Source organism: Schistocerca cancellata, chromosome 5, assembly GCF_023864275.1.
Source record: "Schistocerca cancellata isolate TAMUIC-IGC-003103 chromosome 5, iqSchCanc2.1, whole genome shotgun sequence".
NCBI classification, from domain to species: domain Eukaryota; kingdom Metazoa; phylum Arthropoda; class Insecta; order Orthoptera; family Acrididae; genus Schistocerca; species Schistocerca cancellata.
The window spans coordinates 263,336,945-263,358,434 of record NC_064630.1 but is presented as its reverse complement, the minus strand read 5'-3'; the positions used below and the strand labels follow the sequence as shown (position 1 = coordinate 263,358,434).

The following is a 21,490-nucleotide window of genomic DNA, read 5'->3' as shown; positions in this document are numbered from 1 at the left end:
CACCTGGAGGTCTGCCATCTGGTCAGCTTTTGCCCATCGGCAACACCTCCTTGTGGTCTTCTTTGATCCGCATAAGGCCTATGGCACCACCTGGTGCCACCACATCCTCACCACCCTTCATGACTGGGGCCTATGTGGCACTCTGCCCATTTTTATGCGTAACTTGCTTTCTTGTCACTCTTTCCGGATCCAAGTTGGCTCCTCCTACAGCACTCCCCATCAGCGAGGAAATAGGGTTCCACAGGGTTCCGTGCTGAGCGTCCCTCTCTTTCTCATAGCCATTAATGCTCTGGTGACAGCTGTTGGGCCGACAGTGTCCCCCTCTTTGTATGCTGACGATTTTTGTATCTATGTCGCTTCCTCTGTAATGGGCACCGCAGAACGCCGTCTACAGGGGGCAATCTGCCGGGCGCTCTCATGGGCTCTCTCCCATTGCTTTCAATTTTCGGCGGCCAAGTCGTGTGTCATGCATTTCTGCCGTCGCCGTACAGTCCATCCCCATCTGGAAAGAACTTGCCCCCCTTCTAACAGCCGTGTACCGCAAGTCTCTAGAGGAACGGAAGGTTCCAAATGATTGGAAAAGAGCACAGGTAGTCCCAGTCTTCAAGAAGGGTCGTCGAGCAGATGCGCAAAACTATAGACCTATCTCTCTGACGTCGATCTGTTGTAGAATTTTAGAACATGTCTTTTGCTCGAGTATCATGTCGTTTTTGGAAACTCAGAATCTACTATGTAGGAATCAACATGGATTCCGGAAACAGCGATCGTGTGAAACCCAACTCGCTTTATTTGTTCATGAGACCCAGAAAATATTAGATACAGGCTCCCAGGTAGATGCCATTTTCCTTGACTTCCGGAAGGCGTTCGATACAGTTCCGCACTGTCGCCTGATAAACAAAGTAAGAGCCTACGGAATATCAGACCAGCTGTGTGGCTGGATTGAAGAGTTTTTAGCAAACAGAACACAGCATGTTGTTCTCAATGGAGAGACATCTACAGACGTTAAAGTAACCTCTGGCGTGCCACAGGGGAGTGTTATGGGACCATTGCTTTTCACAATATATATAAATGACCTAGTAGATAGTGTCGGAATTTCCATGCGGCTTTTCGCGGATGATGCTGTAGTATACAGAGAAGTTGCAGCATTAGAAAATTGTAGCGAAATGCAGGAAGATCTGCAGCGGATAGGCACTTGGTGCAGGGAGTGGCAACTGACCCTTAACATAGACAAATGTAATGTATTGCGAATACATAGAAAGAAGGATCCTTTATTGTATGATTATATGATAGCGGAACAAACACTGGTAGCAGTTACTTCTGTAAAATATCTGGGAGTATGCGTGCGGAACGATTTGAAGTGGAATGATCATATAAAATTAATTGTTGGTAAGGCGGGTACCAGGTTGAGATTCATTGGGAGAGTCCTTAGAAAATGTAGTCCATCAACAAAGGAGGTGGCTTACAAAACACTCGTTCGACCTATAGTTGAGTATTGCTCATCAGTGTGGGATCCATACCAGATCGGGTTGACGGAGGAGATAGAGAAGATCCAAAGAAGAGCGGCGCGTTTCGTCACAGGGTTATTTGGTAACCGTGATAGCGTTACGGACATGTTTAGCAAACTCAAGTGGCAGACTCTGCAAGAGAGGCGGTCTGCATCGCGGTGTAGCTTGCTCGCCAGGTTTCGAGAGGGTGCGTTTCTGGATGAGGTATCGAATATATTGCTTCCCCCTACTTATACCTCCCGAGGAGATCACGAATGTAAAATTAGAGAGATTAGAGCGCGCACAGAGGCTTTCAGACAGTCGTTCTTCCCGCGAACCATACGCGACTGGAACAGGAAAGGGAGATAATGACAGTGGCACGTAAAGTGCCCTCCGCCACACACCGTTGGGTGGCTTGCGGAGTATAAATGTAGATGTAGAAATGTAGATGTAGACCTGTTCCTCGATGGCCAGCCCTTCGAGGTGGTGGACACCCATCGCTTCTTGGGTTTGGTCTTTGATGCCCGGTTGACATGGCTCTCTCCTCTTCACCAGCTGAAGAGGACGTGCTGGTCCCATCTCAGTGTTCTTAGATGTCTGTGCAATACCACCTGGGGTGCAGACCGCTCTGTTCTCCTGCAATTGTATCAAGCGCTGGTCCAATCTCGTTTAGACTATGGAAGTCGTGCCTATGGTTCTGCGTCGCCTTCGACATTGCAGATACTAGACCCCATCCACCACTGCAGGGTCCGACTTGCAGCTGGTGCCTTCTTGGCTAGCCCTGTGACTAGCCTTCTTGCAGAGGCGGGTATTCCACCACTGCGAGTTTTGCACCAACAACAGCTGATATCTTATGCGCTCCGCATTTGCTGCACCCCAAAGCATACTAAGTATGGTCTTTATCCAGACACGGAGATCAACCTGCTGCAGCGGCGACCACGATTTGGGCTTACCATGGCTGTCCGCATTCAGTCGCTCTTTTCTGAGCTCCAGAAGTCCCCTTCACCGCCTCTTTTTGCTGCTCACGCATGTACCCCTCCATGGTGCGTCTCTCAGCCACATCTCTGTCTTGATCTTTCAATCGCTTCAAAGGATTCTGTCCCTCCGATGGCTCTCCACCACCAGTTCTACTGTCTCCTCCATTCCTTTGAGGGTTGAGAAGTGATCTATACTGATGGCTCCATGGTTGCTGGCCGCACTTGTTTTGCTTACACCTCTGTGTGATGCACGGAACTTTGTTTCTTGCCAGATGGCTGTAGTGTTTTTATTGCAGAATTGGTAGCCATCTCGCGCGCCTGGACCATATCCGCTCATGCTCAGGACCATCCTTCAATATCTGTAGTGACTCATTGAGCAGCTTGCACGCTATTGGCCAGTGCTTCCCTCGCCACCCTTGGTCATCGCTATCCAGGACTCCCTTTCTCTCCTTGCTCAACGTGGATGCTCCGTGGTTTTCATTTGGACCCTGGGTCATGTTGGGATTCCAGGCAATGAACTTGCCGACCGAATGGCTCAATTAGCTACTACCAGGCTGTCTCTTGCTATTGGCATTCCAGAAATAGTCCTTCACTTGGCATTACGTCATCAGGTTTTGGGCATTTGGGATGCAGAATGGCACACTTTTTCTTTGCTGAACAACCTCAGGGTGATTAAGGATTCCACAACTGCATGGTGGTCCTCCTTAAAGGCCTCTCGTAAGGCCTCTGTTGTCCTATGCCGCCTCCGCATCGGCCATACTTGGTTGACTCATGGTTATCTCCTCTGTCGTGAGGACCTCCCCCCCCCCTCTGTTGTTTTGGATCGATGTTGACTGTAGCTCACATCTCATTGGACTGCCCCAACTTGTCGCCCTGCAACGGACTTTTGGCTTTCCAGACTCGCTACCCCTGGTGTTGGCTGACACTACCTCAGCGGCAGATTTCATTTTACGTTTTATTCGTGATGGGGGTTTTTATCGCTTTATTTAATGTACGGACCTTCCACCTTATCGGTGAGTGGAGGGGATGGCAGGCCCTCTTGCTGCCTCCTTCGCCCCGACTGGATTGGTTTCAACTGGGCTTGGTGGTTCACCCCGGCCCTCTGCTTTTCCACTCCTTTCCTTATGGGGTCTGTTATGTCTTGAGCATTTCTCTTATCTCCTGTGCTTCTTCCTTCACGTCCCTGTCATTAGTCACTTTCACTGACGACCGCGTAGTTTTGTCCCTTCTCCACCCAACCAATCAACCAATCCACTTCCTCACTTCATCTTCAGGTAGCACATGTAAATATGTGTTATAGTCTTTAGTTGGTAAGAATAGTGCTTGAAACTAGATCTATCTATTTCCTCCATTTTTAGTGCTTTTATGACAAAATTTGAGCCCATTGATGAACTATTCACCACCAAGATGAAACACTGCCCCTATGTTGTACACATAGTTTTCAGTGGAATCTGGTTCCACTAGCACCATCACATATCAGAAATTGGATGGCTAAGTTTTCCCCTCCTTTGGAGTGATCAGAAAATGTCTATTTACCCAGTGCTTAAAAGTTGGCAAATGTACATAAATATGTCATAGGTTGAGGAACTGTACATAAAGTGATACAGCTAAGACAAACAAGATTGTAACTGAAGTATGAACGGTCAGTCACTCTCATATTTAAAGAAACATTTAGAAATAACGTAAATGCTATTTTGTCAACTTTGCAAATGTAAATACAATTTATAATCAATGTGTTGCATGATCCCTTATATCTTTTTTCAGTTGGCCAATGTGGTAATCAGATAGGAAACGAATTCTGGCCACTTGTTCTTCAGGAACATGGTATCCATTGGAAGAATCAGAAAATTTCCACACAGAAGCTACAGAAATCTAAGCAAATGGAACTATCAAAAGCACTCCACAGTTTCTTCTCCATACCCAAATCTTCAACAGAATCCACGTACAAAACTGTGGCTGATTTGGAGAGAGGAAAGGTAAAAGCAAGGGTAAGTTCCAAGTATTTGCACATGGCATCTGTGTTAGTGACCATTTTCCAGCTAACATATTTCGGTAAGCTGGAAACAAAGTGTATTACAGCCAAATTTCAAGTGCCGTTTTGATGAAAAATATTTATTTCCAGGCTTTATGCATTGACATGGAAGACAGTGTTGTAGCTAATTACAGAAATGGGCCATTGCGCAACATATTTGATAAAGCCTGCTTACTGACAAATTATCCTGGCTCGGGAAATAATTGGTAAGAGATTTTGTCCTAATAGCAAGCACTGTATTTCTTTCACTTGCATGCACGCATGCCCATATGCATGTGCACACACACACACACACACACACACACACACTCACTCTCTCTCTCTCTCTCTCTCTCTCTCTCTCTCTCTCTCTCTCTCTCTCTCTTTACCAGTGACTAGAGGTCAACTACAAAATTTCAATTCTGTTTTAATCCACATGTCTACAATACAATTCACAGTCAATCTCTTTACAAGTAGGAAACAAAGCAAAATGAATCTCAGGAGATACGTGCATAGAAGTCATGTGGGAGGGAGGGGAGAGAGACAGCAACAGCTGTGTGACATATAATGGAAAACAAATGAGTAAACATTAAGTTTCTAATCATGTGGCTGGTCAGTGCAAATGTCTGACACAATACTTCAGCAGTGACCCAAGTATGCAGGTGATATAGACTACTGTTGTATTGGGAACAACACAGGCATTTGTGCATTTCATTTCCATTCCCATTGATTCCCAGTGCTACTACTGACGTACTGCCACCTTACTTGGCCAGCATTCAATGAAAGCAGTAGTTGGTTCCTTATTTCCTCAGTCTGCTCACTGCAGGCACTTATTCTGTGTTTAGGGTAACAATGTCAACTGTGCCTTAGACAATGAATAATTGTATTTAACATTTTACGGAGATTGAAATCATAGCCTCCAATGTCAGGTTCTTAGATGAATAAAATGGTCTTGCTTTTTATGACATCCTTGAAGGATGGGTACCGTATTTACTCGAATCTAAGCCGCACCTGAAAAATGAGACTCGAAATCAAGAAAAAAAATGTTTCCCAAATCTAAGCCGCATCTGAAATTTGAGACTCGAAATTCAAGGGGAGAGAAACAAAGTTGGTCCATTGTAACGTGAGACACAATTTAGGTCGAATGCATGAAGACACAGCTACAGTAGTTTGGTTCGAGTTGTTACGATTTACCAGGTAGCCATTGCTATGCATCAGGCGCTCCGTCCGTGTTTATGCGGATACCCTTACTTTTTCATGTGCTTCGTCTGGTTTGAATCGATTGCTTATTTTGATTTGATCCGATAAGTGCCGTTCTCTTTGATAAAGGTGTTGACGTCACTCTAAGCTGAAAATGCATTGTGTCATGCATTGTTTATCGCATTCAGATAATGAGTGTTTACACCGCTAGCGGCATGGTTTGCTTTTGTGGGCACTACCGCCGCTTGGAGAGAGAGAGAGAGAGAGAGAGAGAGAGAGAGAGAGAGAGAGAGGGGGGGGGGGATTGCCCCATTAGCGAAACAATGGCAATATACTGCTATTTGTTGTTACTTACACTGCTGCTTTCTTTGATAACACTGGGCAACAAAAAAAGATTTTTTTAAAAAAGTCTAGGGTTTTCCCGCTGAATTAGACTAATTTTGATGCCCTGAGTCCGAAAATGACCTTGGTTTTGTTCTATCAGGTCAGGATTTTTTGCTACAGAAATTTTTAAAAATCGATTTTTCGTAAAAAAACAAATTTCTTTGTATCATCTGCTGAGAAACCCCGAAAGATTTTTTCCGTTTTCCTCAAGAAATAAAAGTCAACGTATGCAAATTCATTAAGTTTTTATTTACTCCATCAAATTAAATAAGCATATTTATCATAATATTAGTATAACAATGAGCGTTACATGACACAAAAGTTCAGAGTTCACGGCATGAATCGGCGTTTCTTCGATTCCCGTTTGTGAGCAGCTGCTGGGTTGTTTCTCTTCAGCATCCAGCAGTAGTCCGCCATCATGACTGCGTCCCTCCTCCCCTGGTACCTATCCTCCATTTGGCGCATGTCCTGATGGAACCTTTCTCCCTGATCGTCGCTCATCGCCCCAAGGTTTTCAGGAAACTTCTCCATATGTGAGTACAGGAAGTGCATCTTTATACTCATTAAACACCCGAGCTTTTGAAAGGCCTCTATCATGCTGCTGATGAGTCTGGCGTGGTTTGCTGCCTTTGTGTTCCCCAGGAAGTTGTTCACCACCTGCACAAACGATTTCCACGCGGCGCACTCTAACGTGTTCATGGAGTTTTTGAACTCTGTGTCCTTTATGAGCTGCCGTATCTGTGGCCCATCGAAAATGCCGGCCTTCAGCTTCTCAATGGTCAGTCACAGAAAGGCTCGGCACAGGTAGTGGAAGCACCTCCCATCCTTGTCCAGAGCACGCGTGAACTGTTTCATTAACCCAAGCTTCATGTGTAGCGGTGGGATCAATATCTTCTCCCGGTCAACAAGAGGTTCGTTTATGATGTTTCTCGCACCAGGTACTAACTGCTCTCGTGGCGGCCACACTTTCTTTACATAGTGCTGGGCTCTGTCTCGACTGTCCCACATACATATAAAGCATGGGTATTTCGTGAACCCGGACTGCTGACCAAGTAGAAAGTTCACCATCTTGAAGTCGACGCAGATCATCCATTGGTGCTGCTCATATTGGATTTTGTCGAGCACGTACTTCACTGCTTCATATTTCTCTACGAGAGTTGTGGAGTGAGCAAGAGGGATTGAGGCGAACTCGTTCCCGTTGTGGAGGAGCACACACTTCAAAGAGCGCTTGCAGCTGTCAATAAAGAGTCGCCAATCTCTCAGATCGTATGTAGGAGCCCCGAGTTTAACAAGAAGACCGGCGACATCTCGGCAGTACACTAGGTCTTCCTCCTGGCAGAAGTAGCCCATGTAGTCCTCATGCCTTCTACGAAAGAAAGTGATACGCGCGTCCTCGCCAAGTAGATTTTTCTCTTTGAGTCTGGAGGCCAACAGCTCGGATGAAGTCTTCGACAAGCTGAGATCCCGAACAAGATCATTAAGCTCACATTGTGAAAAGAGCTGCCGACCATCTTGTGCTTCATACTCCTCGTCTGCTATATATCCTCCCTCGTCTGCAGTGGTGGCCTCGTCGTCGATGTTAGGAAGCTCTGTGAACGCTGGTACAGGAATTTCTTCGCAGTGAGCAACTGGACGGCGGGCAGATGGAAGGTCGGGGTACTGGAGGCTGTGCCGATTCTTCCGGTTGATGCCAGTAGTATTGATGGCGCAGAAGTAACAATCCGATGCATGGTCAAAGGGCTCCCTCCAAACCATCGGAATCCCAAACTTCAGTGAAGTTTTCGTGCCCTTCGTCCACCGCCGGAGGTATTCCACGCACTTCTTGCAGACCGTGTGCGGTGCCCAGGGCTTATCTTGGTCACCCAGCTTGACTTGAAAGGAAACCTGGTAGGCATTCTTCACAAATCCCGTGATGTTCTTCCTGTCCACTGAAAGCGTGTATTCTCCGCAGATGTAGCAGAAAATGTCTGGATTATTCATGCATGAACGTCGCGCAGAAGCCATATCAATCTGAAATAGTAATAGAAATATGCGGTTGACTGTCAGACAATAAAAAATAGAATAAATTTTATACTATAGTAAGAAAAAAAGGCATCTATTCAAATGTTTAACTGTTACAATCTTAAAGGCTTCTTTTGTTTTCATATGTCCTGAATAATCCCCTTAAAACCCCTAATATTAGCATATTGAAGCCTATAAAAAGGCTTACATTTCAGGGAAAAATGGTCATGTAGGCCTATGGCTGTATCTCAAAAAGTTGACCTGATAGAGCAAAATCAATGTGATATTCGGACTCAGAACACCAAAATTAGTCTAAATCAGCTGAGAAACCCATGACGTTTTTTTGGTTGTTGCCCAGTGTAATGATCAACAAGAACCAAATAATAGACTGCTTATGATAGATGTTCTGAACGAGAGTTTAAGGCCCGTCCGCACGCAACGATCTGTCTGTGCACATCACATCTGCGCAGACAGATCGTTGGAGTGGACAGGAGATTTGCACTGACATGAGGTGTGTGCAAACCTGGAAGTTTGAGTTGGAGGCTTGAGCGAATCATCTCAAATCTGCGGGTTCAGACCACATCTGCGCAGACAAGTTGGAGTAAATCTGGCGCAAAACAGCTGCTTGTTCAGTCTAGTGTTTGTCTTTCTGCGCACGGAGCATTAAAATGGCTGACGCTCGTCAGTGTTCCAGACAGTTTATCAGTGAATTCATTGAACTTTATAGAAATTACCCATGTTTGTGGAAGATTAAAAGTAAAGAGTACAGTGACGGGAACAAAAAAACAGCTGCATACAATGCATTAATTGAAAAATTACGAGAAGTTGACGCACCAGCGAACTGAGAAACGGTAATAATAAAAATCGTTGTGGACTGTTTACTGTAAATAATTATCAAAAGTTCAAAAATCCAAAGATCTGGTGTTGGAGTGGATGAAATATACCAGTCAAGTTTGTGGTATTTTGTGATTCAAACACGTCTAAAACAGCAAAAATATTGTGATTTTTCATGAGCAAAAATATTATTTGTAACTTGACAGAATTAATGTACTTGACTTGCCTTCATGAACTTATCCTTCAGGACAGCGTAAATAGCTTCACTTGTGTTGAGTATAATTTCGCTCAATGCTTGTTTAGAAATTGCAGCTGAATATTTAAAGTCCTTATAGCTCCTTCCTGTTGCCAGGAATCTTAACCCATTACTGGCCAGAACTCTGTCAGATCATTTTTTTCAAACTTTTATACGTAAATACGTTACATTGAGAGATTAATTGAATAAAAAGAAAAAGTTGTTTTGGAAATTTTCAGTTTATTAGAACGAAAACTACAGACTGTCCCATTTTTGGGACATTGGCCAAATGCGCTATCCAAATTCGCAAGCTTATTCTCCATGCATAATATTGTAAGAAACAACACAAACAATAAATAAAGAATGTTTTAATGCTATTGAATGTCTATTCAGTATGAATTGAAGCAAAACACTTGTCGTGTACACTAACATTGCACCTATCACAAATTTTTGTTGTTTTTTTTCTTGCAGTAAGCACATCGCTTCTGTGTTTTACTTGGCACAATGAAATGATTTCCTGGATCTAGTCGTACATGTGTGCTCACCTGTCCCCACATCAATTTGCTTCCTTGTGGTCCTCTGGTTTTTGGTACTGATCCTGTTTTCTTTGATACGTAAAACATCACTATTCTCCATCGGACATCCAAAAGTGGGAGCTTCTCATTAGAGTTAGCAATTTAGTATGCACGCCATGTGTTTACTACACAGATATCTATCATCTGTGTGAATAGTAGCCACCACCATTTCTTTGACCTTATCCTCGTCCTATAAAGTGATATCTGTTTGTCCAGTAGATATACGCCACCCATATGGGCACTGTATTCTTCAATGAGATGTAGCATTGTAACAGATATTTCCTTTTTATTTGCCCATGAGTATCTTTTAGTAGAACTCAGAGGAGTAATAGTACTGTAATTTGTCGCTACACATACTGGTGTGTTGTCACTCCATTTAGCAACCAGAACTTCATTCTCTTTGTCAAACATGTAGTCATAGAATCCTCGTTCCTTTTCTTTTGCCATTCTTTTTGAGTCATTCAAAGGACATGCATTAGTTCGGATCTCTCTTATTGTTCCTGTAACTTTCATTTTACTCTTTCCGAGTGTGATCAGTGTGTCAACACTGGTGAAAAAGTTGTCAAAAAAAAGCTTATCATTCGGATACTCTGATTCTGGAATCATGCTGGTTAGTTCATTTATTACCCTTGCACCTAAAGGCTCCTGTTTGTTGTCAGTCTTGCCACAGTATGGCGAAAAATTATAAAGAAAGCCATTGGAACTTGTAAGACACCAAATTTGATAGGCTTTTCCCTCAGAAACATTTTAGCTGAATGTTTGCCATAATAACGTACCATCATTTCATCAATTGAGAGTTTTGAATGAAATATGCCAAATTCCTTTTTCAGCATTTCAAAGTACAACCTCGTTTTGTACCTCTTGTCGTTTCTATCTACACTCCTGGAAATGGAAAAAAGAACACATTGACACCGGTGTGTCAGACCCACCATACTTGCTCCGGACACTGCGAGAGGGCTGTACAAGCAATGATCACACGCACGGCACAGCGGACACACCAGGAACCGCGGTGTTGGCCGTCGAATGGCGCTAGCTGCGCAGCATTTGTGCACCGCCGCCGTCAGTGTCAGCCAGTTTGCCGTGGCATATGGAGCTCCATCGTAGTCTTTAACACTGGTAGCATGCCGCGACAGCGTGGACGTGAACCGTATGTGCAGTTGACGGACTTTGAGCGAGGGCGTATAGTGGGCGTGCGGGAGGCCGGGTGGACGTACCGCCGAATTGCTCAACACGTGGGGCGTGAGGTCTCCACAGTACATCGATGTTGTCGCCAGTGGTCGGCGGAAGGTGCACGTGCCCGTCAACCTGGGACCGGACCGCAGCGACGCACGGATGCACGCCAAGACCGTAGGATCCTACGCAGTGCCGTAGGGGACCGCACCGCCATTTCCCAGCAAATTAGGGACACTGTTGCTCCTGGGGTATCGGCGAGGACCATTCGCAACCGTCTCCATGAAGCTGGGCTACGGTCCCGCACACCGTTAGGCCGTCTTCCGCTCACGCCCCAACATTGTGCAGCCCGCCTCCAGTGGTGTCGCGACAGGCGTGAATGGAGGGACGAATGGAGACGTGTCGTCTTCAGCGATGAGAGTCGCTTCTGCCTTGGTGCCAATGATGGTCGTATGCGTGTTTGGCGCCGTGCAGGTGAGCGCCACAATCAGGACTGCATACGACCGAGGCACACAGGGCCAACACCCGGCATCATGGTGTGGGGAGCGATCTCCTACACTGGCCGTACACCACTGGTGATCGTCGAGGGGACACTGAATAGAGCACGGTACATCCAAACCGTCATCGAACCCATCGTTCTACCATTCCTAGACCGGCAAGGGAACTTGCTGTTCCAACAGGACAATGCACGTCCGCATGTATCCCGTGCCACCCAACGTGCTCTAGAAGGTGTAAGTCAACTACCCTGGCCAGCAAGATCTCCGGATCTGTCCCCCATTGAGCATGTTTGGGACTGGATGAAGCGTCGTCTCATGCGGTCTGCATGTCCAGCACGAACGCTGGTCCAACTGAGGCGCCAGGTGGAAATGGCATGGCAAGCCGTTCCACAGGACTACATCCAGCATCTCTACGATCGTCTCCATGGGAGGATAGCAGCCTGCATTGCTGCGAAAGGTGGATATACACTGTACTAGTGCCGAAATTGTGCATGCTCTGTTGCCTGTGTCTATGTGCCTGTGGTTCTGTCAGTGTGATCATGTGATGTATCTGACCCCAGGAATGTGTCAATAAAGTTTCCCCTTCCTGGGACAATGAATTCACGGTGTTCTTATTTCAATTTCCAGGAGTGTATTTTGGAGTTGTCATTGAGATGAATGAATCTCTTTATTTCCCAAAACCTATTTCTTGACATGGAATTGAAGACTAAAGGAACACCGACATCAGGAGCCTGTTCCCAGTACATATTCTCATGGGGAAGCTTATGATAACCACTCAGAAGTAGTATGCCAATAAATGATTTTAGTTCTTCTTTGGTTAGCAGAAAATTTATTTTGTTAAGTTGGCAAGCATAGATTTCGCTTTGTTCAATAATAATGTCTATTAGTTTCTCAGAAAAAAAAGAAATCCTCAAAATTTATTTTGTTAAGTTGGCAGGCATAGATTTCGCTTTGTTCAATAATAATGTCTATTAGTTTCTCAGAAAAAAAAGAAATCCTCAAACACCTGGCGCACTGTCTCATTTGCTAAACATTCCGCAACATAATGTTCATTGCTCTTCCCTGATTCACTAGTGTTTGTGTACGTTGGTTGACATTTATACCACTTACATTTATATTTTTTTGTAGATAACGTACCACTTTCTTCTCCATGTCCTAATGCTTTCCTTCTTTTGGCTTCTGGAGATACAACTGTAGCATTAGCTTCATCTCGTCTGGTTATGAGCTTTAAAGTACCGGCTACATCTTGTACAACAGACTCATTGTTCAGTACATTTTCGTCAATGTCTTCTTCATCTGTTATTACACCTGCATCGGGTGGAATAATCGCCAATTCTACGTCAGCATCTTCATCATCACTCTCTTGATGGTTCTCTAGTTATTGTAGAATTTCTTCAAGTGTAAGTCCACGTAGCATGTTTTTATCCTGTTGGAATCGTAAAATTCGAATAGAATATGAAAAAAGATATAAAGAACGTAAAATGCAATTCTTCTCTGTATAATACGTGTATACAAGAATAGGGCACATCAACAATCAATGATGGTGTAACATGCCATTGTCCCATTATTGGAACGCATAAAATATATCGATATTGCACTTACTTGAAAAAATCTGAAGTATACTTAATCTTACACGGACATCCATATGTTCATAACAAACACGCCCCGACAACTAAATCACAGCTTATTGTCGTCCAGGAACTACCAGCAGACATACAGTGCTGCCAAGCGCGAGAACAAAAAATCAGCAAATTTATAATTTTCCTGACGTGAAGTACTTAGGAAAAAGTTATTTATTTTACATTTACTGGCATTATAGCAGTTAGTTGAACCTACAGGTGCAACAATAAAGGATAAAAGCTCCATTGCCTACATAGAAATAAGTAAAATATACGCGTCCCAAAAAAGGGACAATGGCCAGTCACCGTCAGCCGTTCATGGAGAGAAATTGCTCTTCTCATTCAGGTATTATTTCGTATAATATGAGAGGTTACGAGCGTTAAGAGACAATTATAAGTTTCGACATCCATCTGTAAATAATTACGCCAGTCGTTAGGGTGGCCCTGCAACTCTCGCAGTAAATGTACGTGCGAAAAATGCTTTCGCTTTAGCAGCCACTATGTATACCATTTTGACCGCTCTCTCTGTTTCCTGCGTTTTGTCTGAATGTTTTTTGCAACACAAGTTGCGAACACAGACCACAACAGAATTTCTTCAATTCCTAAATTTCAAAATAAATTAATTAAACTTCTGACGTTTTCGGCGAGCGTAGTCGCTTGCCACTGATAATCTTTTCTACACCGACAGATGGCAGGCGAGTAGTAGATTGGAGTTTTTGTCGTGTGAATACAACACATTTGCAGCGATCTTTTGCATGTAAACTGCGCAGACAGATCGTTGCATGTGGGCCGGCCTTAGCGAAAATTTTTCTCTGTTTGAAAATCTTTGCAGACATTCTGCGCAGTAATTAGAGTCATCTTAGATGTAAAAATCTAGTCTGTTGCCGTGCTTCATTTCTGACTGTATCACTATTCAGTATAAGAATAATACGAATATAAACATGACGTGATATATATATATTCTTCGGCGTTTGCTGTTTTCTCACTCTAGTTTCGTAGTTTATTAGGCAGACAGGGTTTAAATGAGATAGCAGCAAACACGAAAGAATACATGGCATAATGTTTACATTCGTATTATTCTTATGGTGAAGAGAATACTGCAAGTGATTCACGATTCATAAAAGTTCCTATTAGCAACCATCTCTTGTCACAGGTAGGAAAAAATTCAGAACGTAAGAGTTGGCCATATTGACATACATCCCAAACAGTCTTGCCAGTCGGATTTTCGTAGTAGATTTTTAGTGATGACTTCAAATGCAGAGTGTGTTGTCTTCAGACCGTAGACAGATTTGCTGCAGCTCTCCACACTTTTTATCCTGTGCAATGCAAAGTAACAACACTTACAAAATAAGAATGAAAATAACTTAGAAATTAAACGCTGAAATTTAAAACAAACTTTTATTAGGTTTGTAATACATCTTATACGAAAATTTTAAAACATCAGTCATGATTCTGAATCAGTATCACCCTTCTTTGTTGCGTATTTCTTCAGAGCATCGTCGTCCGTACCATGTAGTGCATTGGATATCGAACACTTTTAAAATGCTTGTTGCACAGTCTGATTTGGAACACACTTCCATGCATCATAAATCCATTGGCATACTCGTGACAAACTTGTGCGTTTTACATGCCCTGTTGGTGTCAGTTGTCTGTCGCTTTTCGAAAGCCAGTCTGTGTACATGCGTTTAAGCTTGTCCTTAAATGGTTTATTCAACAGACGTCAAGTGGTTGCACAATTGACGTCATCCCGCCTGGAATTACCGCCAAGTCCGTTTTGCTTTCCTTTAATTTTCGTTTTACTGCAGGTGGTGTATGGCCTGCGTACGCATCTAATACCAGCAGACTGCACAAACCAAGTATTGCGCCAGGACGACGATTCCACACATGCCTAATCCATTCCAGCACCATGCCCTCCGAAAACCACCCAGTTTCGTTTGCTCGTACAATTACAGTTTTTGGAAACACTTCTGATTTCGGTAGTGTTTCGCTTGAAAACTATGAATTAGGGTAATTTATGTCCCATCTGCTGTGCAACCAAGCATGACGGACATCCGCTGTTTTTCACCCCCTGATGTAAGAACACTTACGTTTTTCTTTCCTATGGCGTCAACCGTATAATTTGACGGCATGTCAAAATATACAGGAGTTAGTCGACATTTCCAATCTGATCAAGAAGGTATTGCTTTTCTGTGCGCCGTCTAATTATGAAGCGCTGAAATTCCACAAGTTTTTCTTCATAATTTTTTGGCAGCTTCTGTGCTTCTGTTCGCCTTTGAAGTGAAAAACCCCAGCGCTTCATAAACAGATCAATTCAGCTGCGACTAGCCTTAAAATTTTCGATTTTTTGCTCTCTAGCAATTTCATGTGCCTTAATTTTTAAAATTTCAACGTTCACAGGCAGGAATTTCTGACATTGTTCCTTAACAAATTCGTTTTAAAATCACTTCTAGTGCATGATATCGGCCACACTTTGGCGCACTAAATGCTTTCCTCCTACTTGAACATTCAAATAATTTGTCTCTCTGCAGTCGCGATCGCCTGAAGTTGGTCACATCAATCCCGTATCGCAGACCAGCAGCACGATTAGAACTTTTTTCCGCAAAAGAAATAATGCCCCTCTTGGATTTGGAACCATAATGAAAGTGCTTCATCATGGTTCACTAACACCAACAAGCACTTCACAAAATTCCACGAAGCAATAGGTGCCGCTACGTGAAGTCTTAATGAGCCCCAGCCTATCAACTCGTGCAACAATCCTAAAGCCTTGTGCATTGTTGATATTTTTATGTAAGGAAATTTATTTTTGTTGCTACGAATTTTGAAAAGCTGCTACATTCGAAGATGAACAATTCGGAATTCCTATTTACTTCGTAATAATATGAAAATGCAGTGGTCGAAACTCGGGCCGGAGAAAAAAGCTCGTCTAATACCTTTTTTTAAAAAAATTATTTACTTACGCAGAGGTTTGGCGCCAATATTTATCTTTGTGCCTGCAAAGCATGCCTATAGCGCTACATATGTTCGACGGCAGAAGTTAGTTGTGATGGCACCTACCAACATTTTTCAGAGCTTCCGCTTACTTTGCACTCGATTCTAAGCCGCAGGCAGTTTTTTGGATTACAAAAACCGAAAAAAAGAGCAGCTTAGATTCGAGTAAATATGGTATGTTACTTAGTGAACATAGTTGCAGTGGTCTCTGTTCTGTATTTGAAATTTAAAAGTTGGTAGGAAATGACACCCCTCAGGGAAGTGAGAGCAAGTGTTGGGAAGGAACACCAGCTGCACTCATTATGTGCGCCTGGGGGCCTCATTAAACATGTTGAAGAGGCTGTTCTGGCAGCCATCGATGGAGTGGGCTGTAACTATCTGCAAATTGTGGCAGACACTGGAAAAAGTAATTTTCGGAGAAATGGCATTTTAAATTAGGCGACTGTGCTTCCAGTTCAGATATTGATAACTACAGGAGACCTGGAAGTTAAAATGTAAGCAGCTATCATGGTTAGATTTCAAATTCTTTTACGTTTCAAATTCTTAACTTGCTGATTGTCAAATAGGTGTTGGGTGTGTAACTCAGTTATAATACATTTTAAAATATCATCTGGGCTCAGTTTTTATGCATTGACAAGCACTTTGCATTGTGTTCAGCAACAAATAATGTAGTCAAAAATGCGCAGAAGTACTTGTAAAATGTGTTTATTTCATCACATCACAGATAAAACTGATACGGGTGTACTGGTTACAAAACTGGTTCAAGACATGCAGTGCAGCTATCGCCACTGGTGTTGTCAAACATCCAGCAGTTACAAAAGCATTCTTTATATAGTAATAATTAATCTTACAATTGAAATCTCAGTGCTTTCATGAGACTGATTACAGACTTAAGTTTGGCAGATAGTTCAAATGGCTCTGAGCACTATGGGACTCAACATCTGTGGTCATCAGTCCCCGAGAACTTAGAACTACTTAAACCTAACTAACCTAAGGACATCACACACATCCATGCCCGAGGCAGGATTCGAACCTGCGACCCTAGCAGCCGCGCGGTTCCAGACTGCGCGCCTAGAACCGCTAGACCACCATGGCCGGCGGCAGATAGTGATAACAAGTTTTAAGTAATTATTATGTTGAAAGAAATCTGGTTTTACATAAAAATTGCATGAAATATGTATTGCAAACAAGTGATTGACTACATTCCTTAATTGCTTTGTAATTGCGCCATGACTTTTGATACTAACATGATTTCAGACTCTTTACATTGAGTTCAGGTATTATTACTACTACTGCTTCTCTGTATCCTCTTCTCAAAAATAATAATCTCAGAGGTTAGTTAAATTTGCACAAAATTTCAGCACACATTATCAGTGTTCATAAATATGGCACATGCAGGACAATGCAATTGAAAGGTTTGTGAGTATATAATGTCACATAAATATTATTGCAGTCTCCAAAATGCTTGGCATTGACCTTTTCAACATGTACTATTCCATTCTGCTACATTACAAAGTGTCAGTATAAGATCAAGAGAAATGCCCCCTACAGATAAGAGTACTATTAAAATCTTAGCTATTAATTGCAGAAGCATTGACAACAAAGTACCAGTTTGACAAGAAAGTATCAGTGTTTGAAGGCATTGGAGCTCACAAAATACAAGTTACAGGAAGCTTCTTAAAACCTGAAATTGACAGCAGTGAGATTTTGCAAAAAATTGAAGTGTATACCGAAAGGATAGGCTTATGGTTAATGGAGACAGCGTATTTGTCACAGTAGACTAGGGTGTCCATTTCATTTTCATTGAAAAAGGGGACATTTAAAGTAAAGTAGAGAAAAACCTGGAAAAAAAAAAGAAAAAGAAAAAGGGGGGACATAAATATTGCATTGACTAAATTTAATACACATGCACTCAGATGATCCCAAATCACTTTTTACAATTATTCTGCCACACTATCACTGTACTTTTCACTTTTATGTACTTTATCAAGAAGTGCATTTTTGTTTGAAATTGTATCATAAAAGTCAGTACACGATACACCATTAAAGCGTGTTTTCAACTTTCATTCTGTTTTTTTCGTCTGATCACAAAGAGTTCACTAACGAAAACACGTTCCACAGCAGCATTTGACCCAGGAATTGCCAGACAAAACTCCATCAAATGAATCATGTTTTTCATGTTAATGTTTTTACTTTTGAAATAAGCAAATATTTTACACCACGTTTCATTAACACTTTATTTGTCTCCTTCTTCACTTTTTATAAAGTTCTGTGCACATGAAAATTCATCGAACAGTTCGTGTTCGTCAACAGGAAAATTTGGTACAATACTTTTAACAAAAACACAACAGTCCTGAATATCCTCCCACTGTACCTGTGCCTTTTCAGTATTAACCCATTGAAATTCTTTAAAAGGTGTGACAAATGGTAAACACCATTCTTTAATATACTCAATGCAAGAGTCATAGAAGATGTCAGCATAAATATGAAATTGTTCTACAGTAATTTCACCCTCTTCTTCCAGCTTTCTTAGATTCTCATGTACAAAGGATGTGAGAAATCTTTCAGATTTTCTACATTGTAATTTGCCCAATAATTTGTTTATTTCTTGATAAACTTCCATTATTGTGATTTCTTGTTTCTCAATACATTTAATTGTTGTGGAGAAAGGATTTAGCTGGGTAACAAGAAAATGTAGAAGAACAATAGACACATGGTTATCAAAGAATTGTTTAAGGATAACAGGACACTTATCAAGGGAATGATATATGATTTCAAAGCAGGAAATATCTTTACAATTCTTTCCAATGCTGGTAGCAGAGATAGCCACCTTGTCTCGCTGTGCCCAAGTACAGTTTTGTATTCAGTTTCAATAAACTTACAGAATGACTTCAGAGATTCAACCCTTACTGTATATATGTGGAAATGCTGGTAGATTTTGTTTACAATTAATTGGCAGTTGATGGGTACGCAATCTGAGCCACTTTGTAAGGAATTGTGCACCACATGTGCTGGACAGCCAACACCTACTATATTATTCACTGTGTTCTGTTGCAGTTTATAGAACAAATTGTTTTTTCCTTTCCTCTGCTTACCACCAAAATTGGGGTTAGTGTTGTCTGCAGAAACTGCAATCACCTTTCCCTCAAGATCATATTTCTTTAAAACCTCCAGCACATAATTCTAAAGTAAATCTGAAGTTTCTCCAGCTAAAGTAACCACTTCGAGCACTTTGACCGTGGTGCCACTTTCAGGGTGAAAATACTTGATAAGGAGAGGAACCAACTTCAAATCCAGATGATTCCATGTATCAATCATTACAGAAATGAATCGAGCACTTTCCAGTTCATTTAAAGCCTGCTGAGCTGCATGCGGTGCAATAACATTTGAAATAAATGCATTACATTTTGTGTGTCCACATGTGAATTTAGGATTGAAAAGTTTTTTATCAACTGCTGTAGTACAGTCCATTGACTTAAAGCTATGGTTATGCATTACTCTTTGGTATGGAAACGTAACTTCTTGTGCTGCCAACTGCCTATCCATTTCTGTTACTGATTTTAAGTTTACATAGTAGTCACTCACGCATTTATTTGCTCTTTTCGTTTGATCACTCATGCGCTGTTTCTTCGCCTTAATGTGATTCACAATGTCAGACCTTCCACCATGGCCAATAGCAAATTTTGATCTGCACAACGTACATTTTACTGTTTCTCCACTACCAGTGATAAAAGGAAACTCACTTTTTACATTGCTGTTAAAATTACACTTTCATTTTGGCATAATGAAACAGTGATTGCACAGTGCAAAACATTAACAGTGTGGTGACAACCCTACAGTAGACAAGAAACTCATATCCATCAAGGTAGATATTGAAACTACAAATGAGACTGTGTGGGCAAGACTGAATGTCAAGGGTGGGCATAAACTTCTAACCATATCCTTCTATTGACCACTAGACTCACCTCCAGATGTAACCAAAAACATTAAAGAAAGCCAAAGTGCACTAGTGTGCAATTCCCAAATCATACTGTCACTGTCAGAGGAGACTGTAATCGTCCAATAATCAATTAGAAAAATTACAGTTTTGTACGTGGTGGGCTTAAGGAGATGTCTTGTGAAACATTGCTGGATGATGTCTCTTCAAACTGCCTACACCAAATGCTTCAAAAGTCCACTTATGATGGAATTAAATTGGATCTAACAGTAACAAATAGACTTGTTCTCTTTGTTGATGTACACATTTGAAACTGGTTTCAGTGACTATGAGGCAGTTGTAGCAACAATGATTACCAAAGTAGCCTATAAAAGGCAACTAAAACAAGTAGAAAGATTTACACATTCAGCAACTACTGCAGAATCTTTACTTGTTGTTGTGAACAGATGCAATTCCCTTTTCTTTTCACAAGACACTTTCATTCCTCTAGTGATCCATGTTTTCTTTTGTCCCCCCCCCCCCTCCCCCCACAATAGCTGTTTAATGTCCTTTCTGATTAGCATATGTGGAAAGCTATTTTCAAATAATGGTATGAATTTGTCATGTAATAGATTAAATTTTATGTCAGCATTTGGTTCATTATAAATTTCATCCCTTCTCATCTGTTGTGAACTGTTCTCATAAATGTTTGTGCTGATCTCTTTAATTATTCTAAGTGCTTTCCGCTGAGAAGTGTCTATTCTTTAACACACTGTCTTATTTATCCCAACTGTATGTCACATTACTGGGTATACAGTTATTTTAATGGCAGCACAGACATTCACAGGTTTGCATCCTTGGTTTCAAAAGTATTGCCAGATCTTATTGTCATAAGTCCATGATATCTTGGCGGACTATCGTTCCACTGTTATTAGATGCTGCTGATGGAGTGAAGTGTCTGCTGTGGGCTTGCAGTATTTAACCTGCCTGTCCAGAGTTCAGGCCCTGTGGTAGTAAGGGTGTGTGCAGCTGTGATTGTGGAGGGGAGAGCCTCATTTGGCTTTCACCTGCCGTCCATGTTGCACCTTGCATCTGTGTATCATGTTTTGCTTTGATGAATCTTAGTATTTGCTCCTGTGCCATGCTCACTTTGAAGCCAGAGTCCCTGTTGATGAAATTATCAGTCGGATAAAATGTAGCCCTAAAATATATCAGTTGTGGCCAGGACTTCCGTTTTCTGGTAATTAATTTAATGTCCGTTTTAAGTGCAGTTTTCTGCTATAGGAGAGTTGTTAGTCTGTAGTAAGTGGGCATGGCACTCACGTTCTGTACATCAATCTTCTGTGCAGAACACAGCATAGAAAACAGTAATAAAATGAGTTACCAGCAAACAAAAATTCTGGCTACCCATAATAAATTTTGGGATTGCATGTTTGAAGAAGCTATTGAAATTCAATTGATGGATAATTTAATTAGCAGAGACACTGGCTTCCAACTGAGAATGGCATGGGACCCAATACTAAGCTCAGTCAAAGCAAAATGTGACACCCGGATGCAAGATGCAACAAATATGGCAGGTGGAATGCAATTGAGACTCTG

General features: G+C 42.0%; 1 protein-coding gene across 3 annotated transcripts in view; it reads left to right on the top strand.

The window, feature by feature from the left end:
* Positions 1–21,490, top strand: part of LOC126188181 (tubulin epsilon chain-like) — a 154,174-nt gene that overhangs the window by 33,708 nt on the left and 98,976 nt on the right. For all 3 annotated transcript variants that reach the window (XM_049929703.1, XM_049929705.1, XM_049929704.1), the window contains exons 2-3: positions 4,226–4,449; positions 4,584–4,699. In XM_049929703.1, the coding sequence (XP_049785660.1) occupies positions 4,226–4,449; positions 4,584–4,699 (340 nt within the window). The remainder of the gene's footprint in view (positions 1–4,225; positions 4,450–4,583; positions 4,700–21,490) is intronic.